The sequence below is a fragment of the Erithacus rubecula genome (assembly GCF_903797595.1).
Source record: "Erithacus rubecula genome assembly, chromosome: 19".
Classification (NCBI taxonomy): domain Eukaryota; kingdom Metazoa; phylum Chordata; class Aves; order Passeriformes; family Muscicapidae; genus Erithacus; species Erithacus rubecula.
In genome coordinates, this window is record NC_136671.1 from 2240576 (window position 1) to 2266013 (window position 25438).

Below are 25438 nucleotides of genomic sequence, written 5' to 3' on the forward strand. Positions count from 1 at the left end.
CAGATCCCGCGAGAGTCGGCTGTGCTCACGCCGGGACTCCATTTCCCGCGATCCCTCGCGGCGGAAGCGGCGGCGCGGCGGTTCCGCGGCGGAGGGAGGCCCGGGGCAGCGGCGGGAGGCGGCGGCGCGCTCCGGTGGCGGCCATGGACGTGACCGGGCCCGAGACCGACTGGCGCAGCACCAACTTCCGCCAGAAGCTCGTCAGCCAGATGTGAGTGAGGGGCGCGGGCCCAGCGCTGGGTAGGCCGCGCGGCCGTGTCCCGGCTCCGCTGGCGGCCGGGCTCCTGCCCATCCCCGCTGTTCGCTCTGCTCGGGGGCCTCCTGACCGGCATTTGCTCACAGCCTGTCCGGGGGTAACCGCGACTGTTCTTTGACTTAATTTTCCCGACCCTCCTTCTCTTTCGCTTTCCTTTTCTCCAGCAATACCGGCTTCTTAACCTGCTTGACACCGTCTGTTTTAGGGCTTTGATTTTGTCAGTGTGCGTGATGATGTGAAATTTGGCATATTCAGCCCTATGAAAATCACTGCTCTGGGCTTACATCTGCCTTTTGGGGGCAAATATGAAATAAAGCTGATGATTTAATGTGAAGTTCAACTTATTGCCTTTTCAGTTTTCCTTTGTGAAACAATTGCTTTCCTTGAATTCTTTGCTGCTCTGCAGGCTTCTTCTATTTTTGGAAGGCTCTCCTCCCCTGTGCGAGGTGGTGAGCACAGAGGTGAAAGCACTGTTCGTTGTTTCTAAAGTAATGTTGGAGTGCTAACCCATGTATACTTGGGAGGCTTGATGTTCCCTTGTTGATTTTAACAATCAATATCAATATCTGAAATATTTAATGACATATAAGTAGTTTGAGTGTTTGTGGGTTTACTACAATTAGGATGCTGTGTAAGAATTTCCAGAATTAAACTGTTGGTGCATTCATTGAAGTAATATGATGATGTTTGCCTGTCAGAGCCATGCAGGTTCTCTTGCTGCTCACAATGGATGTTTCACTTCCTAAACATTCTGTAAAGTCATTAATAAAGTCATTAATCTTGTTAGATTATTCCCTTACTACTTCTCCTGTTCTTCTGCTGCTTTGTCAAAACAAACAAGCAAAAGTACCCTCAAATGCAGAGTAGCTTTTAGGAAATAAACATGCAAACCCAACACAATAAACCTTGGAGTTTGTATTTGCCCTGCAAACTGGGATGCTGCTCTCTGAGCAGCAAACAATGCTCATAAATGTTTCAATGGAAATGTGCAACAAGGATTAAAAAATTGCTACTAGTGACCAAGAAATCTTTAAGATTAATGCCAAATGAAGAGATGGCAGTAATCCTAAACTTGTAATAAATGCCCTCTGTTTATTTTGTTTTACACAAGTGCACAGATGTCTCTATGATTCATGTGTTTTTTATTACAGGTGTAGTGAGTCTTTTTTTGTCACTTCCTTGCACTCCATGCAGTTTTACAGTGTGGATCAGATATTTGTATTCATGGCCTCATTTAGAAGGCAAGCAAAACTGTTACTGGGCTGACTGGGATGAGTCATTACAGTGACTGTAGAAGATTTTTAAAGCAGTTATTATGTGTTAGATATCTGAAAACAGCCTGGCCTGGTTTCATTTGCCACTTGGAGTAAGTTGAAGTTAGCCAGAAGCAGAGTTTGTTGAATGAGAAATAAAAGCAATGTACTTGCTAAAAAGCTTGAGCTCTGTATGCAACAAGTTCCTATTTCTTTCCAGAAGCTCTCAGTTTTGTTATTAGAGGCTGATCCAGTAGGTGGAAGAGAGAGGTAATTAAATATCTGGTGAATCATCTTGAAAGTTTTTATAATTTGTAGGAAGGTTGTTCTGAGCAGTTAGGGAAATACAATCTTAAATGTGTGTGTATCTTCCAGTTCACCCTGCAACCAAGAAGTGAGATTTGTCAGCATGAATGTTAACACTTGGTGTTGAACATTAAAAGCATGAAACCATTCACATAACTCATTCTCAGTGCCTCTTTGTTGCTGGATGTACCTGTCTCAGTTTGTGGCAGTTCCATACTTGGGTTTTCATTACAACACTGAATTTAAGTTTTCTGGGTTTTGCCTTTGTTTTCCAGGACCTGTGTTTTGTGAATGACCATTTCAGTGTGGGCAGTGGGTGTCCTGAGGAACGTGTCAGTGCTCCATGTGCATGACTGGGTTGTGGACATTTTTGGGAATAGTGCTTTTGATGTCCTGAGAAGCCTCTTGCAGCACTGGGTTCTGTGTGACTGCAGGCCTAAGCAGAACTTCCAAACTGCTGCAAGACTGAGGAAGCCTGAGCTCCAATGGCTGGGGCTGAGAACCACCTTTGGCTGCTCCCAGGGTGTTCAGGAGTCACCAGTGATGTGGGGCTGTGGAAATACACTTCTGCTTGCAGGGCACCATTTTATTGTGGCCCTTACCAGAGCCAGTACACACTGATGCCTTGGGACTCTCCCTTTTCTTAAAGGCCTTTTCTTAATATGTTTGTAGATGTTGGTGTTGCCTGAAGGACAGGCCTGGTCTGGGCTCTAAACTCAGTCTGTGGTTGTGTCCTGTTCCTGCCCTGAGCTGCTTTGAGGCTGTGTTAGAATTGTGCTGAGTGTGGGAATGGGATGTGACTCGAGTTGAGCTGCCTTGTCCTGATTCACAGTCATGGTGGGGACTGCTGGGGAGCTGGGGCAGTTTAGAGGCAGAACATGTTCTGCAAGATTTTTCTGTTAGACCAGTTAGCCTGAGTGAGAGGTTGCACATATTTGGGCTGGAAACAAGATTCTTGAGACTGGAGGGGGAATTCCTGAAGCTGATGTTGATGAATGCTTCATCTTGTGAAACCACAACTCTGAGTGTTCTGCATGAAATAGAAATGCACAATTTTAGTGCACATTTATTAATGATACATTTACTAGGTGCTTAGAAGGCAGATGAAGGTTGAATTGATTGGTACCATCTAGTTCTAAAGTTTTGTAGAGTTGAGTGTTCTGCAAGGAATGTGCTCTGTGCTAAAGCTATGACTCTTTTCTAGCTGAATTCCCTAGTCTTTTAATGTAATTGTTTTTATATTGATTGCAGTTAAATATGTAAACAAGGAACAAATTGTTTGTTTTTGTTTCTTCCTAGTCTAAATCTTTATTGGAATGCTAACAGATAGCACATGGAGAGCTTGGAGTGGCTTTTTCAGTAATGCAGATATAGTCACAATAATAGATCTTTCATGTTCTATATTGTCAAGAGGAAGTGATCCATATAAAAGCAGATAATTTCTTTGCTCTGGATTTTTTCAAGCTCCTGATTCCATATTGATCACTGTCTCTATCACATCCCCTAAGTGCCACTTACATGTTACTTTCTTTATTTGCCTCTCTGTGCAATCTTTGTCTTCTCTTTTTGTCTGCTCAGTTTTCAGTACTCTCAACATGAAGGGCATTGCCATTGAACTGGGACTGGAAAGTTAAGGAGGATTCAGAGTTGTGTGGATTTAGAGGCAGCCTTTCCATAAAAGAAAATGTGAAAAAAGGGACTTGTTCATAGAGAATTGGATTTATCTTCTTCCTCCACAGCAGAGCTCCTTTGTGAGCAGTTCACTTCAAGGCTTGTTTGCCCATGGAGGAATACTCACTGTGCATTATGTTCAGATTCTGCCTCAGTTTGAGTAAACTTCATATAGAAGCAGCATTGTTTTGGTGGCTGCCAGACCCCACAAACAGGTTCCCATGAGGTTCCACTGTGTTTGTGTTAAAGGCTGCAGCAGTTTAGCTGAGAGCTGCTGGTTTGCCACGTAAGGGTGTGAGTTGTGGCAGCCTGAGCTCCTGCATTTTAAGGTTGTAGCATCTGCTCTTCTCTTCTGAGACTCTCACTGAGTTAATTCCCAAAGCTGAACCAATTTACTTTGGTGCAAGCACCATTCCTGTTGCATGGGAAGTGGTGGAAATTCAGGGGAAAAAACCAGTAGTGCCTCTTCAGAGTGGCTGAAACTTCCAGGGGTCACTGCCCTGATGGGTATTAGAGGGTAGCTGCTCATGCAATGGCAGTCACTGAGAAATAACTTTCTGAGATGTTAATTACAAAGTGAAAGCATTTCCTGATCACTTGTCTATGGAATTTGGACTGTAACTGCCAGGCTGTTTTTAAAAAAAAACAGGTTTTGCAGGGAAGTTCCTGAGAATGACAATGCCTGGAGGATTGGAGGAGGGCTTCACCTGGCTGAACTCCTCGATTTAGGATGTCTTTTTTTTCATGTTCCATGGTTGAATTGGTGAATCTGCCCTCCTCTGTCCCTCAGCAATGCTCCCACTCATTGTCCTCACCCTCTGCTTAAGCCTCTGTGCCTTTAGGCAACCTTGTTTTGTTTGGTTTTATTCTTCCACCTTATGTTTAGAGAATTCTTTTGGAAAATCCTGATGCTGGGAAGCTCAATCTCATTGTTTGCCAAACATGGATTACATTAATCCTGTCATTCAGCTTTGCTCAAATAAACAAGTCCTGGTATTTTGTCAAAATAATACATCAGGCAGTAAAATAATGACTCGTTTAGCAGTTGGTCTTGAATTTCTGCAAAGAATATTTGTGTTGCCTTTTAGAAATTAGTTGACTTTTTTCTCCATTATTTGAAGAAACTTAAAAGGGTGGCAGTTTTCAGTAAAATGTGGTGGTGGTTTGGTTTGGGTTTTTTTGTCCTGGTGGATATTTGGGTTTTTGTTTTTTTTAATCTATAAATGAGAGAAGACCTTTCTAACTGCAGGAATTATTTTGCAATGCCCTCAATTAATACCCAACCTTGTTTTTTCCTTTTTTTTTTCAGTGATGAAGCTATGAGGAAAGCTGGTGTGGCTCATAATAAATCTAGCAAAGATATGGAGAGCCATGTGTTTATGAAGGCCAAAACAAGGGTAAATCTCTATTTGCTTCCAGAAGTTATTGAGTGTCAAAAGAAGTTTGTAGCAAACTGGAGAAATAGCAAAGCCAGTGGACTTAAGAATACAGAGTAGTTTGAAATTTTAAATTTATATGTGCTGCTTCTTTTACCTTGAGGGGAAGCAAGAAGTTCTGCATCCAGTAGATGGACTTAGTGCAAGGTAACTTTGCTGATGCTGCAGTGTTTGATGCACATATGGAACCACACTTTTCTTAACTGAGTATTTGTGTGTAGTGAATTGCATAGAATTTCTTTCATCTACAGTGTAGCACCATTCCAGTTGGGTGGTCAGAAAAATTTAGGATATCAATGAAAAGGCTCTGTCAAGAATAACCCCAAGGGAAGAGCCATGGTCTCTGTGAAAGCCTGGCTATAATGTACAGTTCTGGACTCTTAGGAAATTCTAAACTTCTTTCCTGGAGCTGTGTTATGAGAAATTGGATACTGTTGCTGTCTCCAAATGAGCCATGTTTGAAATAGAACTTGTCTTTGGTGAAAAAGTTACAATGCTGATGTCACAAATCTGCAACTGCTGCTGGCATCCTCCCTGCTGAGTTGTTTCATGGGCAGGAAGGCTGTCTCAGCCCTCCAGCCCTCTGCAATTTCCTACAAATTATGAAGCACACTAAGAAAATATTTTGAAGAATATTTGTCTTTTCACTTCTGACACTTCTGTCATGTTAGTTTTCCAAGTTATTAGTTTTCTTGTATTTGTAATATGAATTTAGCTTTAAAAAGAGTTACTGTAGTACAAATGTGACAGAATTCAAGGACTTAAATAATTCATTGTGCCAAGTAAGCAGGTTCTGTCCTCCTGAAAAAGGAATTATAGTGGATAAGAAGTGGAAAATATAGCAGTTGGTTTATAATGTTTGTAAATTGTGGTTCTGTTAGTGTGGCTGTCAGGGAAGTTCTTTCCTGTGAATTTTGTGGTTTCTTGGCATTCTTGTACCATCAACCACAATGACAAATTAGTAAAAATATTCCTAGTTAACAAACAGCCTGTTTCTTGGAAGTGAATGCCCTGAAAAGCCCCCACACATTGTAAAGTAAAATCCAGTATGTTAGGAAGAGTACTGAAGAACCAGAAGCAATGGTTATTCTGTTTTCATTTCTTATGGTAAAATACTCATTTTTCACCTCTAGGAGGAATACCTTTCTCTTGTGGCCAGACTTATTATCCATTTCAGAGATATTCGTAAGTAATTTTTTAGTTTTGGTTTTCTTCTCAATCATGATTACTCATTGAATCCTCATTAAAAAAAACCAAAAAACCAAAAAAACCAAAACAAAAACAAAACTCCCCCCAAAAAAACCCCAAAAAATCAAAACATAAATCTAGGGCTTCTTTGTGTGATTAACAAGTTACTTTAGAAATCTTCCTGTAGTATGCATACCTAATTTATAAATACTGTTTCTTTTACACATCATCAATAATTGAAAAGTTTTTGAGAAATTATTTAACCTTGCTACTTTTCTTCCTTCTTAATTTTCCTGTATCTTTGCCTTCTTTCCATTTTTATATAGCATTCTGATTATTAAATTGGCTTAGGTTATTGTATTTTATTAGAGCTAGTACATGTATTAGAGAGCAGATAGTGATTTTCATTTATTTATTTATTTAATTATGATATTAATGTTTCTTGTAGAGTATACCCAAAGGGTCAATGTGACAATATTAGCAAAGATGATTAATTGTTTTTACTTTTGCAGACAATAAGAAATCTCAAGCTTCAGTCAGTGGTAAGAGTTCCTTTTCTGTTGTTTTCTTCCTTCCCCTGTACTTTCCATTTCTAAATAGAACAGAAATCAGGGCTGTGGTGTACTAAGAATAAAGCATCTGTGTGTCCCTAGGTGGGATATTAAATGCTGCTGGAGTAGAGAAAGGGAGGCATGACAGTCCTGGAGTTGTTCAGTGACAGGTGACAATTGTTCAGAGAGGGTGACAGACTTGGCCAGTGCTCTGGATGTAACACAACAGGCTTGTTTGTTGCCCTGTTTGTACTTTTGTTAGCACTAAGATGCATGAAATCACAAGAGTGACTGAAAATAATCTGCTGAACAGCCCAGGTTCCTGCCTGTTTCCTGGAGCTGTGGCTTCCTCAGTTGTTGCACCAGAGACAGAGATATTTGTGGTGCCATTTGGTGAGCTTAGATCTGATCCTGGCTTGTGCCTCTGTGCTAATTGTCACTGCAGTGGGTCTGAGGGACATTGTATGGCAAAATATATCCTCTAGTCTGAGCATTGCTTCTCTGACTTGAGGAGGAAGATCCACAGTGGGACTCTCGTGGTTTTGGGAGTTAAGAGCTTTATATCTTCATGGAGTTTTGTTGGCAGCTTGTTTTGACATTGGAGATAGCTAATGAGTTCCTTTTCTGTGATGTATTTAAAATCTGTAAGGAACTTCACACTGGAGCACTTTCAATCATCTCTGTTTACAGAGAGGCAGAGATGTGCTGGAAGCCTTGTTTCACAGGCAGGGCAGTGAATCTGAGTTGCCCACAGTATTGGACCTAGTGATGGTCTGAAGTTGCCAGATCAGAGAGTGGAGGATGGAGAGCAGAGGATTCTGCATGGCTGGCTGCACATCATTGTCTGTTTCCTTTGCAGATCCCATGAATGCCCTGCAGAATCTGACAGGGGGTCCCACAGCAGGGGCCCCTGGGATGGGCATGGCTTCCCGAGCTCAGGGAGCACCCATGGCTGCCATGACAGGCCTTGGTCCTATGGCACAGCAGATGAGCCTCCCAGGGCAGCAGCAGCCCCCTGGAACCTCAGCAATGGCCCCTCATGGGATGCCTGGTGTCTCTACAGCTACTCAGCAGAGTAAGTGTTCAGTTTGCTTCAACCACTGAAGTTGTTAGATCAGCTTTTCAGTAAGAAATCCTTTCCCCAAGGAAAAGGTGCTGAAGAGATGTCATACATCTGGCTAAATCAGCCAAGTGAACTGGGGAAAGAATTGATTTCAAATACTGCTACCTAATTGAATAATTGAATAAGTGTCTTCCTTAGTATAGCCACCAAAGTGTAGCTGTCATATGAGCAAATTCTGCTTTCATCATGGCAGCTTCAGAACACTGTTTTTGTAGAGCTCACCTATGTTTTCCATGGTACTGTGCTTCCTGCTGGTGACCTCTGTGCACATTTCTTCTTGCACATTTTTACTCTCTTTACTTAGGTTGCTGACTCAATAGAGGCAGAGTGAATTATAAGTTGGTAGTACAAAGTGTAATTATTTCTGCTGTTAATGTGTCCCATCCATCTGAAGAAGCAAAAGTATATACAGCTAAGAAATGATGTTAATTAATCTCAGATTATTTGGGTATTGTGTTTTAAGTGCAATCTGTCTTCTCTTTAGCCCAGCTTCAGCTTCAGCAGATAGCCCAGCAGCAACAGCAGCAGCAGCAGCAATTCCAGCAGCAGCAGGTGGCCCTGCAGCAGCAGCAGCAGTTCCAGGCCCAGCAGTCAGCCATGCAGCAGCAGTTCCAAGTGCAGCAGCAGCAGGCAGCAGCTGCTGCAGTGGTACAGCAGCAGCAGCAGCAACAGCAGCAGTTGCAGGCTGTCCAGCAGCAGCAGCAGCACATGCTGAAACTGCAGATGCAGCAGCAGCAAAACCAACAGCAGGTGATGACAAACAGCTATGATGGCAAATGTGGTGATGGGTTACTTGTCAGGTGGGCTTGGCTTGTGTGGAAGTATCAGCTCTGCCTGTTTCTAACAGATTTCCACTTTAGAGTAGGGATTCAGGTTAGACTGGCAAGTTAACTGACGGCAGTATATTACATGCTAGAGGAAAGGCTTCACAGATGTTTTGTTGCTTGCTTCTGTCATAGCAATAGGGAATTAAAATCATTGTCTCTTTCTTTTTATAAATGTCAGGATTGTCTTTCATTCTGACAGAAATGGAATAACAGCACTTGAATTACTCTAGCAATAGTGACTTTTGTCATTTTGTGAATAATGTGTTGCCAGTTTAAAAGATGTGTGTGTATATACATGTGTATAGATATAGATATAACTCTTAGGTAGAAAAGCAGGTGAGGGAACTTCAGCTTTCATATTCTTGTGCAGTTTTTGGTAAAGGATAATTATATTCGAAAAGCTGTCTGAGCCCATTTGTACAGGAGAAGCTGATGGAGCTTATCTTTGCTTTTAAAAGTTACAGGAAAGCTTATAATGTGGAAATACAGGCTATGGCACCATTTAGGGTTGAGATATACAAGGGATGAGTGGATAAAAAGCTTGGGCTTAAAACATCAATCTGATTATTAGGATTCTGTTTACTTTTGTGAAAGTAAGTCTGCTGTCACATTGCTGGAAGCTTTGACATCCTGGCTTTTCCTGCTTCTCAGATGCAGCAGCAACAGCAGCAGCAGCAGCTCCAGCGCATTGCTCAAATGCAGCAGCTGCAGGCAGCACAGGTCATGCAGGCACAGCAGCAGCAGCAACAGCAGCAGCAGCAACAGCAGCAGCAGATACCACAACAGCAGATACAGCAGCAGCCACCTCAACAAGTCATGCAACAGCAGATGCAACAGATGCAGCAGCAACAGCAGCAGCAACAGCAGCAGCAGCAACAACAGCAACAGGTTGCTCAGGCACAACAGTCTCAACTTCCACCACAATCCCAGCCTCAGCCCCAGCCCATGGTGTCTCAGCCTCAGGCAATCTCAGGACAGATTCCTGGTCAGGTTATGCCTGTTACTCTCACACCACAGCAGTTAAAAGCTATGCAGGTAAGGGCCAGTGACCAGCTGATTGCTGATTCATTAAGGCCACCTAGAGAAATAAAAAAAAATATCTGATTTTTCCTAATGGTGAAATAGGAAAACCATAACTTATCAAGAGCTCTGCAGTTAGCAAGTTATGACAGGGTGTTTAAAGGTTTATATCTGGGCCTGCTGGTAGAGAACAACTTTGTACCTAAGGAATTCTGGAAATCTGTGAAAACCATTAGTGCAGCTAATATTTAAAAATAATTTATTGTCTCACTCTTGAATGGAGAAGTAAAAATGAAAAAGAAACATACCCTGGTTAAAGAAAAATTGCCTCTGTGCTGTTTGCTGTTCTAGAATATGAGCAAGTACTTTGAAGTGTTTTAGACTGCAGCCAGTGTTAGCTCTCACCATACTGAATTTGCTTCTGCTGCCATGTTGGGAGGTTTTGGTCACAGTTTATTTAACATTCTCATTATTCCTGCCTTGAAGAGAAGATGGGCAAAACACTAGTTTTACTCTGTTAAATCTCTTGCTGGGTTATATTCTAAATGGTGCAACTTTTTGAAGTGTTGCAGTCATTTTTATCTGGGCTCCATAGGTTGCTGTTGAGCCAAAGTTTTTCTTTGGAACTTACAGGGGAGGAATGGAGTGTCAGCCACACTTTGGAAATGGATGAGTTGATAACCTCCACTTTGTGCTCCTACCAGCTAACTAGGAGTAGTTAAATGCCATGATTGTCACACTGACAGATGTAATGAATGTATAAACATTGGCAGTGCTGGTAGGCTTACAAAAAATTAAAGTATCTATTATTTTTATATATAAGATCTAATAACAGAGGCAAGAAGTTGTTGAATTGGGTGTGCAGTCTGTGGGAAAACTATTCTAAATGTTTTGAACATGGGAACTTGTTTTCACAAAAACCTCAAAGCCTTTAGTTTGTGAGGCTGGTGTTGTCTCCAGCTCTCTTTTAATGAGCACAGTCAATGCAGTTGATACAGAGGTGTCATGCCCTACTCAGGTAAGTATGCTCACTTTGGGTTTTGTTCTCACCCTGTAGGTAAGAGCTCAGCTGGTCCAGCAGCAGCAGCAGCAGGCAGCAGCAGCAGTGCAAGCAGCTCAGGCCCAGGCTGCTCAGATGGGAGCCTCAGGGCAGGTAAGGGCTCAGGGGCCAGTGGCACAGGTCACAGGCCTGTGGCAAGTGCATGCCAGAGATGAGCATGGAGTTGGGTTTCTGGTGGTTTCTGATGGGGTCTGACACTGGTCATCCTCTCTCTAAAGGGGATTTGGTCTTCTCTGCTGTTTCTCCTTTGCCTGGAGTCAGAGGCAGGATTTCATTGCCAACCTCTCTGTGCATGCTCTGTGTCCCAAGTAGGAACGAGTGTTGCCTGTATGACACAGGAATGCAGATGAATAAGACAGTCTCCTGTGGGCACACTACAAGTCTGACTGTTGGTACCTCTTTTTTCATTGAACTCTCTTAGGTGACTGCTTTGTTGTGTAAACTGATTTCTGTACTGTGAATCTTTGCCTGCTATCTTTAATCACATGTGATTTACCTTCCATCTTCATGTATTGGCTATAAAAAAATAGTACAGACTATGAAATCTCTCTGCACTCCCCTTTCAATCCTTTCATCTTTCATTCTTTTTCTGAGTGAAATGGGCAGTAGATCTAGATGCTCTTGTTCTGGATGTGGATTGTGAAGAACAAATGGCGTGTGTCACAAGTGCAGAGTTACATTAAAAAGAGCAAAGTGCTGGGTGAAAGCTTGTTGTCTAACATGGTTTTTTTATGCTGCAATGCACCTGCAGCCCCAGTGGTTGTTTCTTGATGTGTGTCTGGTATGAAGGAGACATGGGAAAAAAACTGGGGAATGGCTAGAGCTGAACCTCTTATCCCATTTTCCACAAGAATATGGAAGTCTTTTGTGACTTACCTCTATAGTCTTTCATTCTGAGGTATTTTACAGACATGGGTAAGTACAAATGTCACCACTCTGTAGAGGGAGGCAGACAAATGAAATGAGGCTGACTAGGACTAATGGCAGAATTCTTTTTGTATACCCAGACATTCCATGTTTTTCAAGCACCATTTCCATTCAGTGCACAAGTAATTTTATTTATTCAGTCAGAAGTTTTTTACATGGACTGTGATAGCAATTGCTTATTCAATGTATATCTCCCAGGCTTGGATCTGGGATAGTGTCCTGTTCCATGGTAACTCTCACATGGCCACATCCTTGTAGTTGTGGCCAAGCTCTGTTTCTGAATTGCTCCTTTGGCTTGTGTCAGTGTAACACAGGATGTAAAAGAGCAATGGTAAGTACAGTAGGGACAGTACTGGCAGCAATGCAGAATTCTCTTCCTACAGTTGACATGTGAATTAAAACTTGTTTGTTTTTTAAATAATTTCCAGGTGGGAGCTTCAGGAACTTAGGCTAACTGACAGTTTTTCCTGTTACTAACTTTAGTGGTGCTATTTTCAACTCTGAAGCAGGTGGATTGTGTTTGTGTAGAATTAACTTAATTCTTGCCCCTATAGTGACTTCATGTGCCAGTGGCTTAACAGCACAGTGCATTTGAAAAGCTTTGGGTGATAACATGGTTGACATCCAGTTTTGCATTGCAGCTTTATCCAGTCCTGTGTAGTAAACTTTATTTTGCTCTTTATCTACCACATATGGAGTTTGGAATATTCCACATAAGGGCTTTACTCCACTTATGTTCATGCCATTGCAATATGAGTCTACTACAATTCACCTACCACTATGAGGTCCAGTAACTAAATGGGTTTCTTGTACTTGTCTAAATATTTTCTGTATATAATACTTTTAAGATTGTGGCTGTATATGATATTACAATGCAGCTTCAGTGTTGAGAGTGTATAAGGACTTTCTTTCTAAGAAGTCTCTTTTAAGACCAGATTTTTGCTTTATATTTAGTACCTTTTTCAGTAGCATCAGCATTTTTAATAAATCTGCCTTGATTGCTTTATTTGGTTCAGGGAAGCTTTTTTTGTAAACAAACCCTATTCTAATCTTTGCTTGCTACATTTAAATTTAACCTTTAAGGGCTTTCAAACTGGGAATTTTGCTTGCTATGTCTGCATTTTCCCTTTTCCATGAAGTTTCTGTAAATGCTTCCTACATAAAAGTAAAAGCAGTCTCAGGTTTAAACCTGGATTCATGTGAGGAGTTGCCTGAAGTTACAAAGACACCACAGGGGTCAATGTTACCCTGTCCTAGTCCTTGTGAGCATGTAGCTCACAGGGAAACTCATAGCAGTGTCCATGCTACACAAAATGCTTGCAGCACCCAGGAAAAAGATCTGTAATCAACTGCAGTTCAATATTAGTAAAGTTAATTCACTGTTGTGGTGCAATTCCTTCAGATGCTCAGAATGCAGAGTGGCTGATGCTGGTTGAAAAATCTGAGCTGCCTTTAGTTCACTGGCAGTGGCCCTGTACATACATGTGCTCACCAGAAGCTGTGTATTTATGGAATGCTGAATGTTTGGATGTTGGATAAAAGAAAGTTACAGGTTCTGGATTCTATTTGTTCTATTCCACTTCATTTTTATCAAATAATGGGGTTTGTAGCTTGTCTGGAGGGATATTGCCTTCCTGCTGTCTGATTTATCTCAATTAACAGGGTCTGTAATTTTACCTTGTAAGAATCAGTTTCACTTGTGGAGGAAGATATGTGTTCTGTTAAAATCTTTTCCAGAAATACTTAAGCATTTCTGGTTGTGTTCTCCTTTATGGACATATTGCTTTGGAACCCCCTTTCCTGACTCCTTTGTCAAAGGGTCACGGGATTTGTAAATATAAATGAGCTGGAGAATGGGGGAAAATAAATTACTTTTGTTAAGAGAGTGGAATTGGTGATATTTTAGACATGTATTTCCTTTCCAAAGAACACATTTCAAAAAAAAACCAAAACAAAACAAAAACCCTAACCCAAAATTGTATGCACTTGTTTGACCAACCACAATTCTACAAACAGCTGAAAGCCTTTGAATTGGAGTTTGTCATGCTGGTTTCAGTGGTTTGCCAGACACTTAACCTGTGAAAACTCTTCTAATTTCCTTTGCCTCAGTGAAAGCAATCTAAATCTTCCCACTTTAGTGGTGTGGCTTCAGAACCATGGCCAAGATGGGACATGTGGGTCACCATAACATGCCTGGGATTCCACACACCCCAGAGATGTGTGTGCATTCACCAGGGTCTAAGATGGGGTGATTGTTCCTGAAAGGGTATTTCTCCCCACCCACCCCTCCCCCAGCAATTTCCCCTTTTTTTTTTGGTTTTGTTAGGGTTATGTTGCTTCACCAGCTCTCATGTTGATACTGTAGCTCTTCAGTGCACTTTGTAGCATCCTGTGCTTTGTGGCAGTGCTGGGTTGTTGTGTGTGCTGTGCATGCTGTGTGTGCACGTGTGCATGTGTGTGTGATGTCTGAGGCTCTCATTTGTTCCCTTCTGAAATCCTGTCTCTGACCATCCCTCTCTGCCTGGATGGAAAGGGACTGCATTGCTCTGATGTTGTCAACTAACAGCTGTGCTGAATTTGACACTATTTCTTTTATCAGTTATTGCTTTCCTTTTTCAGTCTTGCTATGTTGTATTTAATTTTATTTATTTTTAACAATTGTAAGCACATGCATTCTTTGACTTTCTAGAGATGTGTTGCTGGCTGCTTCAGTCCATTTACATAAACATCAAGCAGGAGTGCCCCAAATCATTTACAGGAAGGAGACTACATTATCTCTTAGGTTAGTTAGGATTGTGTAGGCTAGGAAAGAAAGGTAGCCCAGAGAACTTTACTGTAGATAGTTGAAATCCCAAACAGAAGCTCTTTTACTGAAAAGTGAATCTGCCAAAGCTGCCTGAATACTGCCAAAGATACATGCTGTATGTGTTACATGCTGTAAATTTACATGTAGAATTTACATGCTGTAAATTCTCAGTATTTGGTGTAATATTAAATTTTAAGTATTAGAGGGTTATGCAGGTATAAAAAATTAAATCTGTGTGGCTCATGCAGGCTGATGATTCTGACAGGTACTTTTGGACACTGCATAGCCCTAATACTGTTTCAAAATAAAAATTGATTCTAATGCTAACCTTTATCATTTACCCTAAATGATTGTACTTTAGAGTGTGCTCATTCTATACAACTAGAGAATCAAAAAGAATGAATAGGCTTGAGCAAGATCATGGACTCAGAATAATTTAGCATGGCTTAGCAGTAGAGGAATAGGTATTTCTCAAAATTACAGTAATTAAGAAGGTGTATTTGACTGTATATACCTTTGGGTTATAAAAGAAAGGAAATAGATTTTTCAAACCTGGAAGCCCTTTTTGTTATCTTTGGCATTGTTGTACTGTACAGGTTAGGCTGGTGTGAAATCTGCTCACTGTGGAGCACTGTACTGACAGCTGCTGCTGAGCTGTCTGACAAAATGTGCTGGAACAGAGGGGGCATTGGCCAACTCTGCTAAACCCTGAGAGCCCACAGTAGAGGAAAGCACATCAGAAACCTGGGACATGACAGAGCTGCTTGTATGGAGTGTTCCTGACAGCAGTCTTAGCATATTGGCTAGAGCTAAGGGTTAGAGTTAAGGGTTAGAGATAGAATTTAGAACTTCAGCTTGTCAGGAGAAATCCAGGAAAGGCCCTTTGTGGAGATGACACATGAATCTGAGTGTGCCTATCAGCTCTCTCAGGATGCAGGAGTTCATAGGTGCTCTCTGAAACAGGAGTATAAGGAGTTGGATTTGCAAGGCAGCCCCTTAGGTTCACCTTTAGAGAAAAGCTCACTAACCTGCCCTTCATGCTCCCCCTGCCCGGTTCCTGGAGGCTGCATGTGCTTCTCATCCTGCCAGTGCACTGCATTTCTTGTTTTGCGATTACTTTTGTCTGTTGTCCCTCTGTCCTCAAAGATGATCACCGCACCTATGGCCCGAGGTGGGATGCAAATCAGACCACGGTTCCCGCCCTCCACCGCGGTGTCTGCTACAGCACCAAGCTCCGTGCCCTTGGGCGGACAGCAAATGCCACAGGTATTTACTGGGTCACAGCACATTGTCTCAGCAACTGTGCAAAGCTTCACTGCCTGGGGCTCTGCCTTCCCAGCAAGAGCACCTTTTGCATCAAACAGTGAACTTGCTGGTGTTACTCAGGCTGTTGGTCTGTTTAGGTTGTGTTGTTTATGGATCCTTTTTCATTTTTTATAGGTTTTCTGAGAGCTTGGGATATCAAATAAAGCATTTTTAAAGTGTGCTAGATCTTTATTTTAACATTTAAAACTTTTCCATGTTCAGAATTGTTTCAAGTCTCAAAATAAAGGTCCACACTCCACGAGTGTGCATTTCTGAGTGCTGCAAGTCAGCACTGCAGCATAACCTGGCTAAGTTGAGTCCAGGACTGTGCTTGGTGTCTGTTCATGCTCTGTACAGGTGCTTCTTGTGTTATTAGTAAACTTGACTCATTTTAGTTTGAGCAACTTCTTGGCATGGTACCAGGGACCCAGAGAAACTTGAGCTGTTCTTTTCTTTCATGGTTGTGTAGGAGGAGCTGCCAGAAGGATTCCACTTGTACCTGTATCAGAGAAGAGCCTGTGTAGGCAAGCTGGCAGCTCTTGTCCAGCTGTTGCTGGAAAAGGCATGAGGTCAGAGCACTTCATTTCTTCTCAGGAGTTGGCAAAGGTAGTGACAGTGACCAGAAAGATTCTGCAGCCCTAGCAAAGACATGTGTTGTGATTTTTGCTTGAAGATGAATGGTCATTCCAATCCAGGACAGCCATAGCTGTGGGGTCAGAGGGGAATTTACTTTGTGTTCTGGTCACTGTAGCAGCTAATAGATACTGAGATAATCATCTCCCATCTGAAATATCCACAGTATCTGAGGCTTTCCCATGGGTATTTAAATATTAGATTTGCTTCTATTTAGTACCAAAAGACTCCTAGTTCAAGCATTCAGTGCAATAATTGATCTTTCAGCACTGTCATTGTTACTGAGGAGCTTTGATTTCTGACACCAAGGGAACTGCTCAGCAGGAGTGTTTTCAGTAGCATGCCAAGGATTGTGAAAGTGATGTAGAAGGCTGAACAACTGGTCAAAGCAGCAGAAGAGAAATTTTTCATGAGCAGTGATTGAAAATGGCTCAGGAGCAGGTGCTGGGTGAGTGAGTGAGGCTTACTGGTGTCTGGAAACATGTTCTGGATGTCTGACCTGCCATACACCTGACAGCTCTGCACCAGCATGAATCTCTAGTATTGTCTGCCAAAATATTTTGTTCAGGTTCTAGGTAGATTAGAAATTAGAAATGTTGTCTTTTACAGCTCTTAATCTTATAAAATGCTAAACTGCTATTGTCTGTGGGGTGTAACTTCCTTGTCATCAGAGCCCTTGCAGCTGTTCACAGAAGGAGCTAAGGGCTGTAGCAGGTATGTGGTTATGAATCACTCATTTAAGAGCTTGTCCTCTCCTTGACTGTAGTATTAAAATCCATTAGGATGTGGTGATAGGTAGCTCAGGGTGTATTTTCTGCGATAGTGATATCAATACCTTGTAGTATTTATTTTTATCCCATATGACAAAACAGTCTGGCCTTTGTACCACAAGACTAATTTGATTCTCCAGTGAGTTTATTTGTTTGGTTGGGGTTTTTTGCTTCTTACAGTCTTTGCAAACAAAACAAAAAATTACTGATAGAAGGTTTTATTCCACAATCACCTGGTGTTTTGATTTGCAAGAGAGAACTGAGAGCCCTTAGCAGCCTCATCTCCTGAGTGCTGTTCTGTGCCTGAGACTCAGCAAACTGGAGTTAGAACTGATAACTGGGTTTGTCTTCCAGGACAGTGTGCTCTGAACACTAAGAATAGCTTTGATTTAGTGAATGTAAATACAAACTTATCATTCAAGCCTAAATACCTTTTGGGCAAGACTTCAGAAAATTAGAGTATGGTGTCACGATCAGGTCACTGCAGAGTCACAGAGCAAATTCATGCTCAGTGGGCTGTAGTAGCTGTCCTTGTACATCCTTTTATGTGCAGAAATTCATATCCCTCAGTGGAAAAGGATATAGTTGGATTTCCTTGTATCTGTTGAAGATGTAGGGTATGCAAATGATCAGTAACCATGGCTTAACTCTGGAGCTGAGTGAATTCAATGGAGTTAAGGCTCCAGAGGGGAGGAGGTTTTTTGTCTTTTGGGTTCATAGCTATTTTTGTGGTGTATTTGGTTGGGTTTTTTAAGGCTTCTTTTTACTCAGAGTCAGCTGCAAAGAGCATTCCCTAGAAATTGAAATTTTATTAAATTGTTAAACTCCTAATGTGTATCCTGCAAACAATGTAGAAACCTAAATCTGAAATCATCTTTAAATCTCTTCTGTAGAAAGGCATCAGAAATAATTATGTAGCAAATGAACTGCTGTCAGAGAAAACCAAGGCAATAACTTCAGAATTGCAGACTTCTGAATGCATATTTTTGAAAACATCACCATTTTGCTTTCTGTTAGACACTGGCTTTTGCTGTTCTGAAATGAAGAGAGCAAGCCTGGAAAGGAAGAAATTGTTTGCCTGTGCAAGTATTTCAATGAAGAGGGGGAGTGCAAAAAAATTAAATTCATCCAGTTATGTGCACAGTAAATGCTGCATATCCTTTTCTTAATTTTTCTGCAGCATTTATAAATTAATGTCAGTAATGTCCTTGGTGCTGAATTACACACAGAAACTTAAATCTGGAAGAAAACCTAATGAAATCATTCTCCTTCCTTTCTTCCCAAAACACAAGGATTTAGTGTTCAGAAGTCATTTTCTCAGCCAACTTAAGACACTTAACAGGGGCCTGATTTTCAGGAATTGATGAACCACTCCAGGTGGAATTGATGGAAAATGGTGCAGTATCCATATGGATAAGTTCTAAATCACTTGCTGGTTAATAGCACACGAAATAGACTTGTGAAGAATCAGAGAATGCTTTTTGCAGTGCCCATCCTAGTTTCCTTCCAAACTGGTGAGCTGCCTGCATCTGCAGGAGGCAATCTCTGCTTTTCCAGCTGTTGAGGAGAGACATGCTGTTAAAGAATGCACCTCCTTTGGAATCCAGTAAGCACAGGCTCAGGAATTGTTGATTATGGAGAAGGGGAAGATGCTGTATAATTTCAGCCTCACTTGTTCTATGTATTAGCTGTGTGTGAGAGGTTGCAAAGGTACTGGGGCTACTGAAGAGTGGAAAAAAAAATTATTGTATGTGAGGCTGCATTTGATTTTGAACTATTCTGTAATGGGAGATAAACTTGTCTCTTCAAGCTTAGTAGTTTTACACTGAGCTGGGGATTGTTTGTGCCCTTTTTTGGGGGGTATGACCCTGCAATGTGATTTCCCAAACAAAGCATGTCTTGTTGTAGTCAGTGTGTCCATGCAAAAGTAGACAATGCAGTACTTCTCAATGTGCTAAATACCATGTCCTCTGCATACAGTTGGATTATTTAGATGGATATTTAACAAGCAGCAGCAGTTTGCAGTGCCTCTGATGTGCCTGGGACTTGTGGATTTACTGGAACCTTTGCTTAAAAATGATTTAGACTGGGAGGAAGAGTTGTTAATTCAAGATTGCTAATTAGTGACTTGCAGAATGGACACATGGGTTAATAAGCCACAATATATTGCCTCTGCAGGTTAATTCCACTTACCTTTGTATGTACTTATTTATAGCCTCAAGTCATAGCAACTCTGCATGTGCCTTAAACATGATCACTTAATAAGTGCATTGCTATCCCATGGCTCTGCCATTGCACAGGTTTTCTTGTTTGGGTTTAAGTGATTAAGGGGAAAAATTGTATATTAGAACAAATGTGAGAAATTGCTCAAATTTAGTGTTCATCTGGCATTGTAGAGTGTACAGAATAGACTTAGTTGTTACCCAGAGTTTGGTGCTGTTCTGGAAATGCTCTGACTTGCCTTTTTGTCCTTTAGGCTCAGCTCATCATTCTCCAAACCCCAGAACGTTACTTCAGTTTTTTTCCCACCCAGCCCTTCAGTTTGGAGTTTCTGTCTCCACACAGATTTTCAGAACTCAGTATTTAAATGAGATGTTGATTTGGCTTACCTAATTTTTTATTCCTTCTTCCTAAAGAAAACCAGCTGAAAAGCTGCAGTTGAATCTGACAGACCTTTGAAGACTATAATTAAAATGTCTAAATAAGGAGGGGGTTTTGACTCTTAATTATTAAGTGGGAAATGTCTTTGCTTCCTGTTCTAATGAAGTACAGGTTTTTCATGTGGCACTTCCAACATTTTAATTGCAACATGATGGTTTGGGCAGTGAAAAATAATTATTATACAGTTAATTCAAGTTATGTGCAGTTTTAATGGTTGTTTCTACTGAAGTTGATAAGATTTACTGCCCTGAGAGCTTCAAGAGTGGTACAGGTGGGAATGTCCTTATGGGGGAAAAGGAAACTAATGCTTTCATTTCTTGTAGGCCTGAGGATACACTTCTCTCCACAGGTAAAACCTTTTAGTTAGGTTCCCATCCTCTGCTCCTTTTTGTTGTTATTGATGGTACCTTTTCCCACATTCCAGGTCAGCCAGAACAATATTACCATGATGTCATCCCCATCTCCAGTCCAGCAAGCTCAGACACCCCAGTCCATGCCTCCCCCACCACAGCCACAGCCATCTCCTCAGCCAGGCCAGCCAACTTCTCAGCCAAACTCAAATGTCAGGTGAGCCACACTGCAGCTTCTGAGCACCTCTGTTCATAAGTGTGAGGTTTTCAGGAGCATTCAATAACCTTACTGAAGTGAATGAATGTTAATACCAACTCCACTGGCTGCAGAGGTGAGATGGTGTTGAATTCACTCTGAAAACTCACATTTTACATAAAGAATCTGTGTATGAAATCTCACCAAGGCAGAACTACAGAGTGCCATAATGATACTAAAACCATATCTGCTTACAGGCTGATGTTCCTTTCTTGGCAGATTCTGGCAGGTTTCATTTTGTGGTTGTTTTTCAGCTCTGGCCCTGCTCCATCACCCAGCAGTTTTCTCCCCAGTCCATCTCCACAACCATCACAGAGCCCAGCAGCTGCACGAACACCTCAGAACTTCAGTGTGCCATCCCCAGGTCCTTTAAACACTCCAGGTGAGAGATCTGACAGCTGTACTGCACACCATGGCTTGGGCTGTGCTTTGGGAGCTGTAGCTGTTCCTGGGAAACCTGTTATTTTTGGAACAGTGTAAACTTCCAAGAGCTCTACCTGGCAGCTGGCACTGCAGATAGTGAACATGTCACCTACACCACATAACCCAACTGCCTGGATTCCCTAATCAACATCAACTGAAACCTCTCTTCTCATCACTGAACTATGGAATGGGTTTTTCTAACTTCCCCAATCTTTGAAAAAAAAGAATGATACTTAATTTAATGAAGCAAGTTTATAGAGCCATGATGATTCCTTAGTTCCAACAGGAAGGAAGCCTCAGTGACACTGTGCAGTTGTAAAGGACATAACCACTTAATCCCAGCAGCAGGGATTGCTTTGCTCCACAACACCTTCCCAGTGTACTCTGGCACTTTGCACTTCCCTCCCAGCCAGGATAAGCAGTTTGTGATGCTGTGAATGGAGATAACAAACTGGCTTCTTCTCACACCAGTGTTGTGTGTTTTGCAGATAGGAAAGGACCCACTTAACAATAACTGCTGTGAATTTATTGTGTTTAAGGCATCAGAGTGAAGGGAAAATAAAGACCTAGAAAATGGGTATATGGAACTTGGGAACTTTGCAGAAAAAACTGTATTAAGTGGGAATTGATGTTCTGCCCATAGAACATGTTCTTTCTACACAAAAACTAGAGGATTGGGCAAGCACTTAAACTATGGAGGGCATCCAGTTGTGGATTTGGATATTTGGCAGGAGCTACATTTTAGAGTGCCACATTTCAGATCAAGATTCTGAAATGTGAGAATAATGTTTTGCAGTATCTTTTATCACCCTGTGACACACAGAATTCCTTTTTTGCCAGGAAATCCAAATTCTGTCATGAGTCCAGCCAGTTCTGGGCAGTCAGAGGAGCAACAGTATCTGGAAAAACTCAAACAACTATCAAAATACATTGAGCCACTCCGGAGGATGATCAACAAGATAGATAAAAATGAAGGTGAGGTTTCCTGTATTTGGCCAGGCATTTATCTATGCCATCTCTCTTACCTGCTGAAAGAAATAATACTTTGTCTTTTGTGGTGACTTCTTTTCCAGGGATTAAAAATCTCAGACAAAGTTAGCTGTTCTTTCTTGCTTCTAACTAAAGATTTTAGTGAGGAGTGGGCAAAATCCTTATCCTTAGATTCTCATAATGTTTTGTTCTGTTTTTTTTTTTTTTACTTCTGATGGTTTTGAAACACAGAGTTTATGCTTTGGTTATACTTAGGACTAGATGAAAGGTCTTTTAATCTTCACTACTTTCTTTAGTACTGGCTCATGTTTTCATTTTTGACAGCATGCTGTACTTCTGTCTGCAAGAATGGAAGCTATTCTTGTAGTCAGTGCTTGTGTTTCTCTTACTGTTTCAGACAGGAAGAAGGACCTGAGTAAAATGAAGAGTCTCTTAGATATCCTGACTGACCCTTCCAAACGGTAACTTTCCTCCACTTTTCCCAGCTGTTCAGAAATCTCTTGTTTAGCACCCAGCCCTGTTGCCATTGAGGCTGCTCTAGGGCTCAGCAGGAACACTTCAGCTTCAGGTGCCCATTTGGTTCTTGCTGATGTGGATGAAATTTCTGCTCTTCCACAGGTGCCCCCTGAAGACACTGCAGAAATGTGAAATTGCTCTGGAGAAGCTGAAAAATGATATGGCTGTGGTATGTAATGCTTTGTGCCAGCAGAGATAAGCAACAAAAGGTCTCAAGACTTGGCAGGATCATTTTTGCAGTTTTTATTACTCAGGCTCTTAAAACTTCAGATAATTTGGACAAAATAAGAAAACAGGAAAAAATGGGCAAGTATTTATTTCATGTGAGTCACCTGTATGTATCTTTTAAGTGAACTTTCAATTTCTTGTGCTTTGTGCCAAGACTTGAGTAATTCTTTCTTTGGACTGTGGCTGATTTCAGGACAGCCTTCCTACACTGCATATGGATTTTATTTTTGCTTTACTTCCTCCTTTAATGTTACTCTATACAGCTTTGAGAATCGTTTGCATTGGAAATTCACTGCTACAAAATTTTTCAGAATCAACAGCAGATATTTCTATTTTTGGTGATGATTAAAGGAAGAAGGGCTTCTGTTGTGTTTCAGCCTACTCCACCACCTCCCCCAGTGCCCCCCACCAAGCAGCAGTACTTGTGCCAGCCCCTTCTGGATGCTGTTCTGGCCAACATCCGCTCGCCGGTGTTCAACCATTCCCTGTACCGCACCTTCGTGCCGGCCATGACGGCCATTCACGGCCAGCCCATCACGTACGTACACTGCTGCTGCTGCTGCTGCTGCTGCTGCTGCCACGAGCCCCTGCTCCAGCTAAATGCCTCTGGGGCAGTTGTTCAGATGGCTTTGGGGGTGGGGGTGAGCTGTAGCTTTTCTTTTTTCACCTGTGAAATATTTTCACCTGGTCTTTCTGTGGGTGTGTCTCACACAGGGCTCCCATTGCTTCCCCTCGAAAGAGGAAATATGAAGAGGATGAAAGACAGACCATACCAAATGTCTTGCAAGGAGAAGTTGCAAGATTAAATCCTAAATTCCTGGTGAATCTGGACCCTTCTCACTGCAGTAATAATGGCACAGTTCATCTCATATGCAAGCTAGGTAAGAAGGAAGGGGGAGGTGGGCAGTCTGTTTCCTCCTTAGGGTTCACAGGCTGGAAATCAACCTCAATTATGCACAAAAAGGCTCCTGTCTGGCAAGAAATGCTCTGTTCTGATGGGAGTGTGTTTGCCTTTTAGATGACAAGAATCTTCCAAATGTCCCACCACTCCAGCTCAGTGTCCCAGCAGACTATCCAGATCAGAGCCCTCTGTGGATAAAGAACCCCAGACAGTATGGTATGAAGATGCTGCCATGGCATTTGTTGGGCACGTGAATCAGGAGTAGTGGGGAAGTGTGAACACCTAATGTTCTTTTACTTTTACATTTTTGATATGATTTTTATGACAACTCCCTTTATCTGTTCTCTCTTTTTTCTCCAGCAGCCAATCCCTTTTTGCAGTCAGTGTATAGATACATGACTTCAAAATTACTGCAGCTGCCAGACAAGCATTCAGTCACAGCTCTCCTGAACACCTGGGCACAAAGCATCCGTCAGGCCTGTCTCTCTGCTGCATAACACCTCACCTCTTCCATCATCAAGCCACAAAAGTTCTCAACAGCTGGCCCAAGCCACTGGAAAACCACACTGTGGGGGTTACTACAGAAGAAAGCAGCCTTATGTTGTTTTGTTTCTAGGTTGGCAGGTTCAGTAGAGAACCTGATGTTAGACTTAGCTTTCATGCTTTCTGTCTTCTGCCTCTGTGGACTTCTGCCAGCATTTTCAGATATACAAAATGTGTATATATGGTTCTCAAGACTGTATTTAGGATGAGTTTTTATTGTCTTCTTAGAGAAGAAATTATTTGTGGACTTCCATCAGGGAGTCTGGTATAAGAGGGGGGTAGGGAAAAATGTCCTAATTTGCTTCAAAATTTGCTCAGTGCCAGTATTTCTTTCACACTGTATGTTTTGTGACCTGATATTGCCCCAGAAATAAATGAGCTGCAACTCGAATGTGCTTGCAAACTTCCCAGTGGGTGCAGGAAGTCTTTTTGACTATTAATTTTGCCCAGATATAGGATAAATTACATCCTTTTAAGGCATCCCTCAAATATGTGGGGTAAATCTGATAATTATACTTGGGAGTGGGAATGTGGAACCAAACAGAACAAAAAAATGTATTTTATGGCTTATTTTAAATGCAACTTTGTATAAAGGGTTTTTGGTTAGCATGGATCATATTTCTCACTCCAAGAGAAAGGCTGATAAGAAAGAAGAGATGCTGAAGTGCACACTGACATCCTCTATAAATTCAGTAAATGTGTGTAAAGATGGGGAAACCACCAGGATAAAAGTATAAAGTGACACAAATCAAAGCAGCAGGTTTGTAGCTACATTTCTTCTTCTAAGAGACTTTCTGAGGCATCTGGCTTCCAGTGAGAGTTAATGCAGTGCACTGAAAATGTTTCTATACTACATGAGTTTGTTTAAACAAAGAAGGCAAAAAACATCATCTCAGGAGTAGAACTGACAACTAATCCATAGTGCCTTGAACAGTGATGGGCACTCAAGTCAGGCAGCAGCTGCCTTATTGTTGGCACTTTGAATGAAAACATTTACCACAGGTAACTCTAATTTAAATGTATTTTTCATATTTCTCCATGTGTCTAAGTTGCTCCTTCTTAAGTTCCTGGTGCAGGAAAATTTCAAATATCAGATGTTCCAATTATATCCTGGCCCCATCTCTCTCTGTATTGTGCAACAAACCCTAAAGAGTAGCTGGGCTCTCTTACCATAGTGTCAAGAAAATCCTATGACCTCTGTAAATCCATGTGGTGTCATCAGTTTTAGGATGTTTTTAAATGTGGGTACTTAGTAAGCACTGACTGAGGCAGCAGAGTGCTGTCAGTATTTTGTACATGAGCTAATACATTATCTGTTTGTTTCTACTGTAATAAATTTATTATTATTCCTGTGTTGGATGCCAGCATTGTACTGCTCTTCCCCTGTTAAGACACTGTGGGATGAAGGTTACTGTGTTCTGTGGTAAGGGAAAACTCA

The 25438-nt window shown here is 41.6% G+C and overlaps 1 protein-coding gene across 3 annotated transcripts; it reads left to right on the forward strand.

Annotated features, from left to right (window-relative positions):
• Positions 1–4: 4 nt before the first annotated feature.
• On the forward strand, positions 5–25352 carry MED15 (mediator complex subunit 15). Of its 3 annotated transcripts, none has more exons than XM_079322798.1 (18): positions 5–211; positions 4796–4883; positions 6056–6107; positions 6623–6652; positions 7521–7736; positions 8269–8534; positions 9263–9646; positions 10689–10784; positions 15571–15690; positions 20218–20360; positions 20654–20781; positions 21663–21797; positions 22210–22273; positions 22431–22497; positions 22934–23094; positions 23271–23437; positions 23575–23673; positions 23821–25352. In XM_079322798.1, exons 1-18 carry the CDS (start codon positions 144–146, stop codon positions 23952–23954), a joined length of 2418 nt encoding a protein of 805 aa, XP_079178924.1. In that variant the 5' UTR covers positions 5–143; the 3' UTR covers positions 23955–25352. The 3 variants fall into 3 exon arrangements, with proteins under 3 accessions (XP_079178924.1, XP_079178926.1, XP_079178925.1); XM_079322800.1 differs by having other exon boundaries at positions 74–211; positions 23818–25352; XM_079322799.1 differs by lacking the exon at positions 15571–15690 and having other exon boundaries at positions 74–211; positions 23818–25352.
• Positions 25353–25438: the final 86 nt, after the last annotated feature.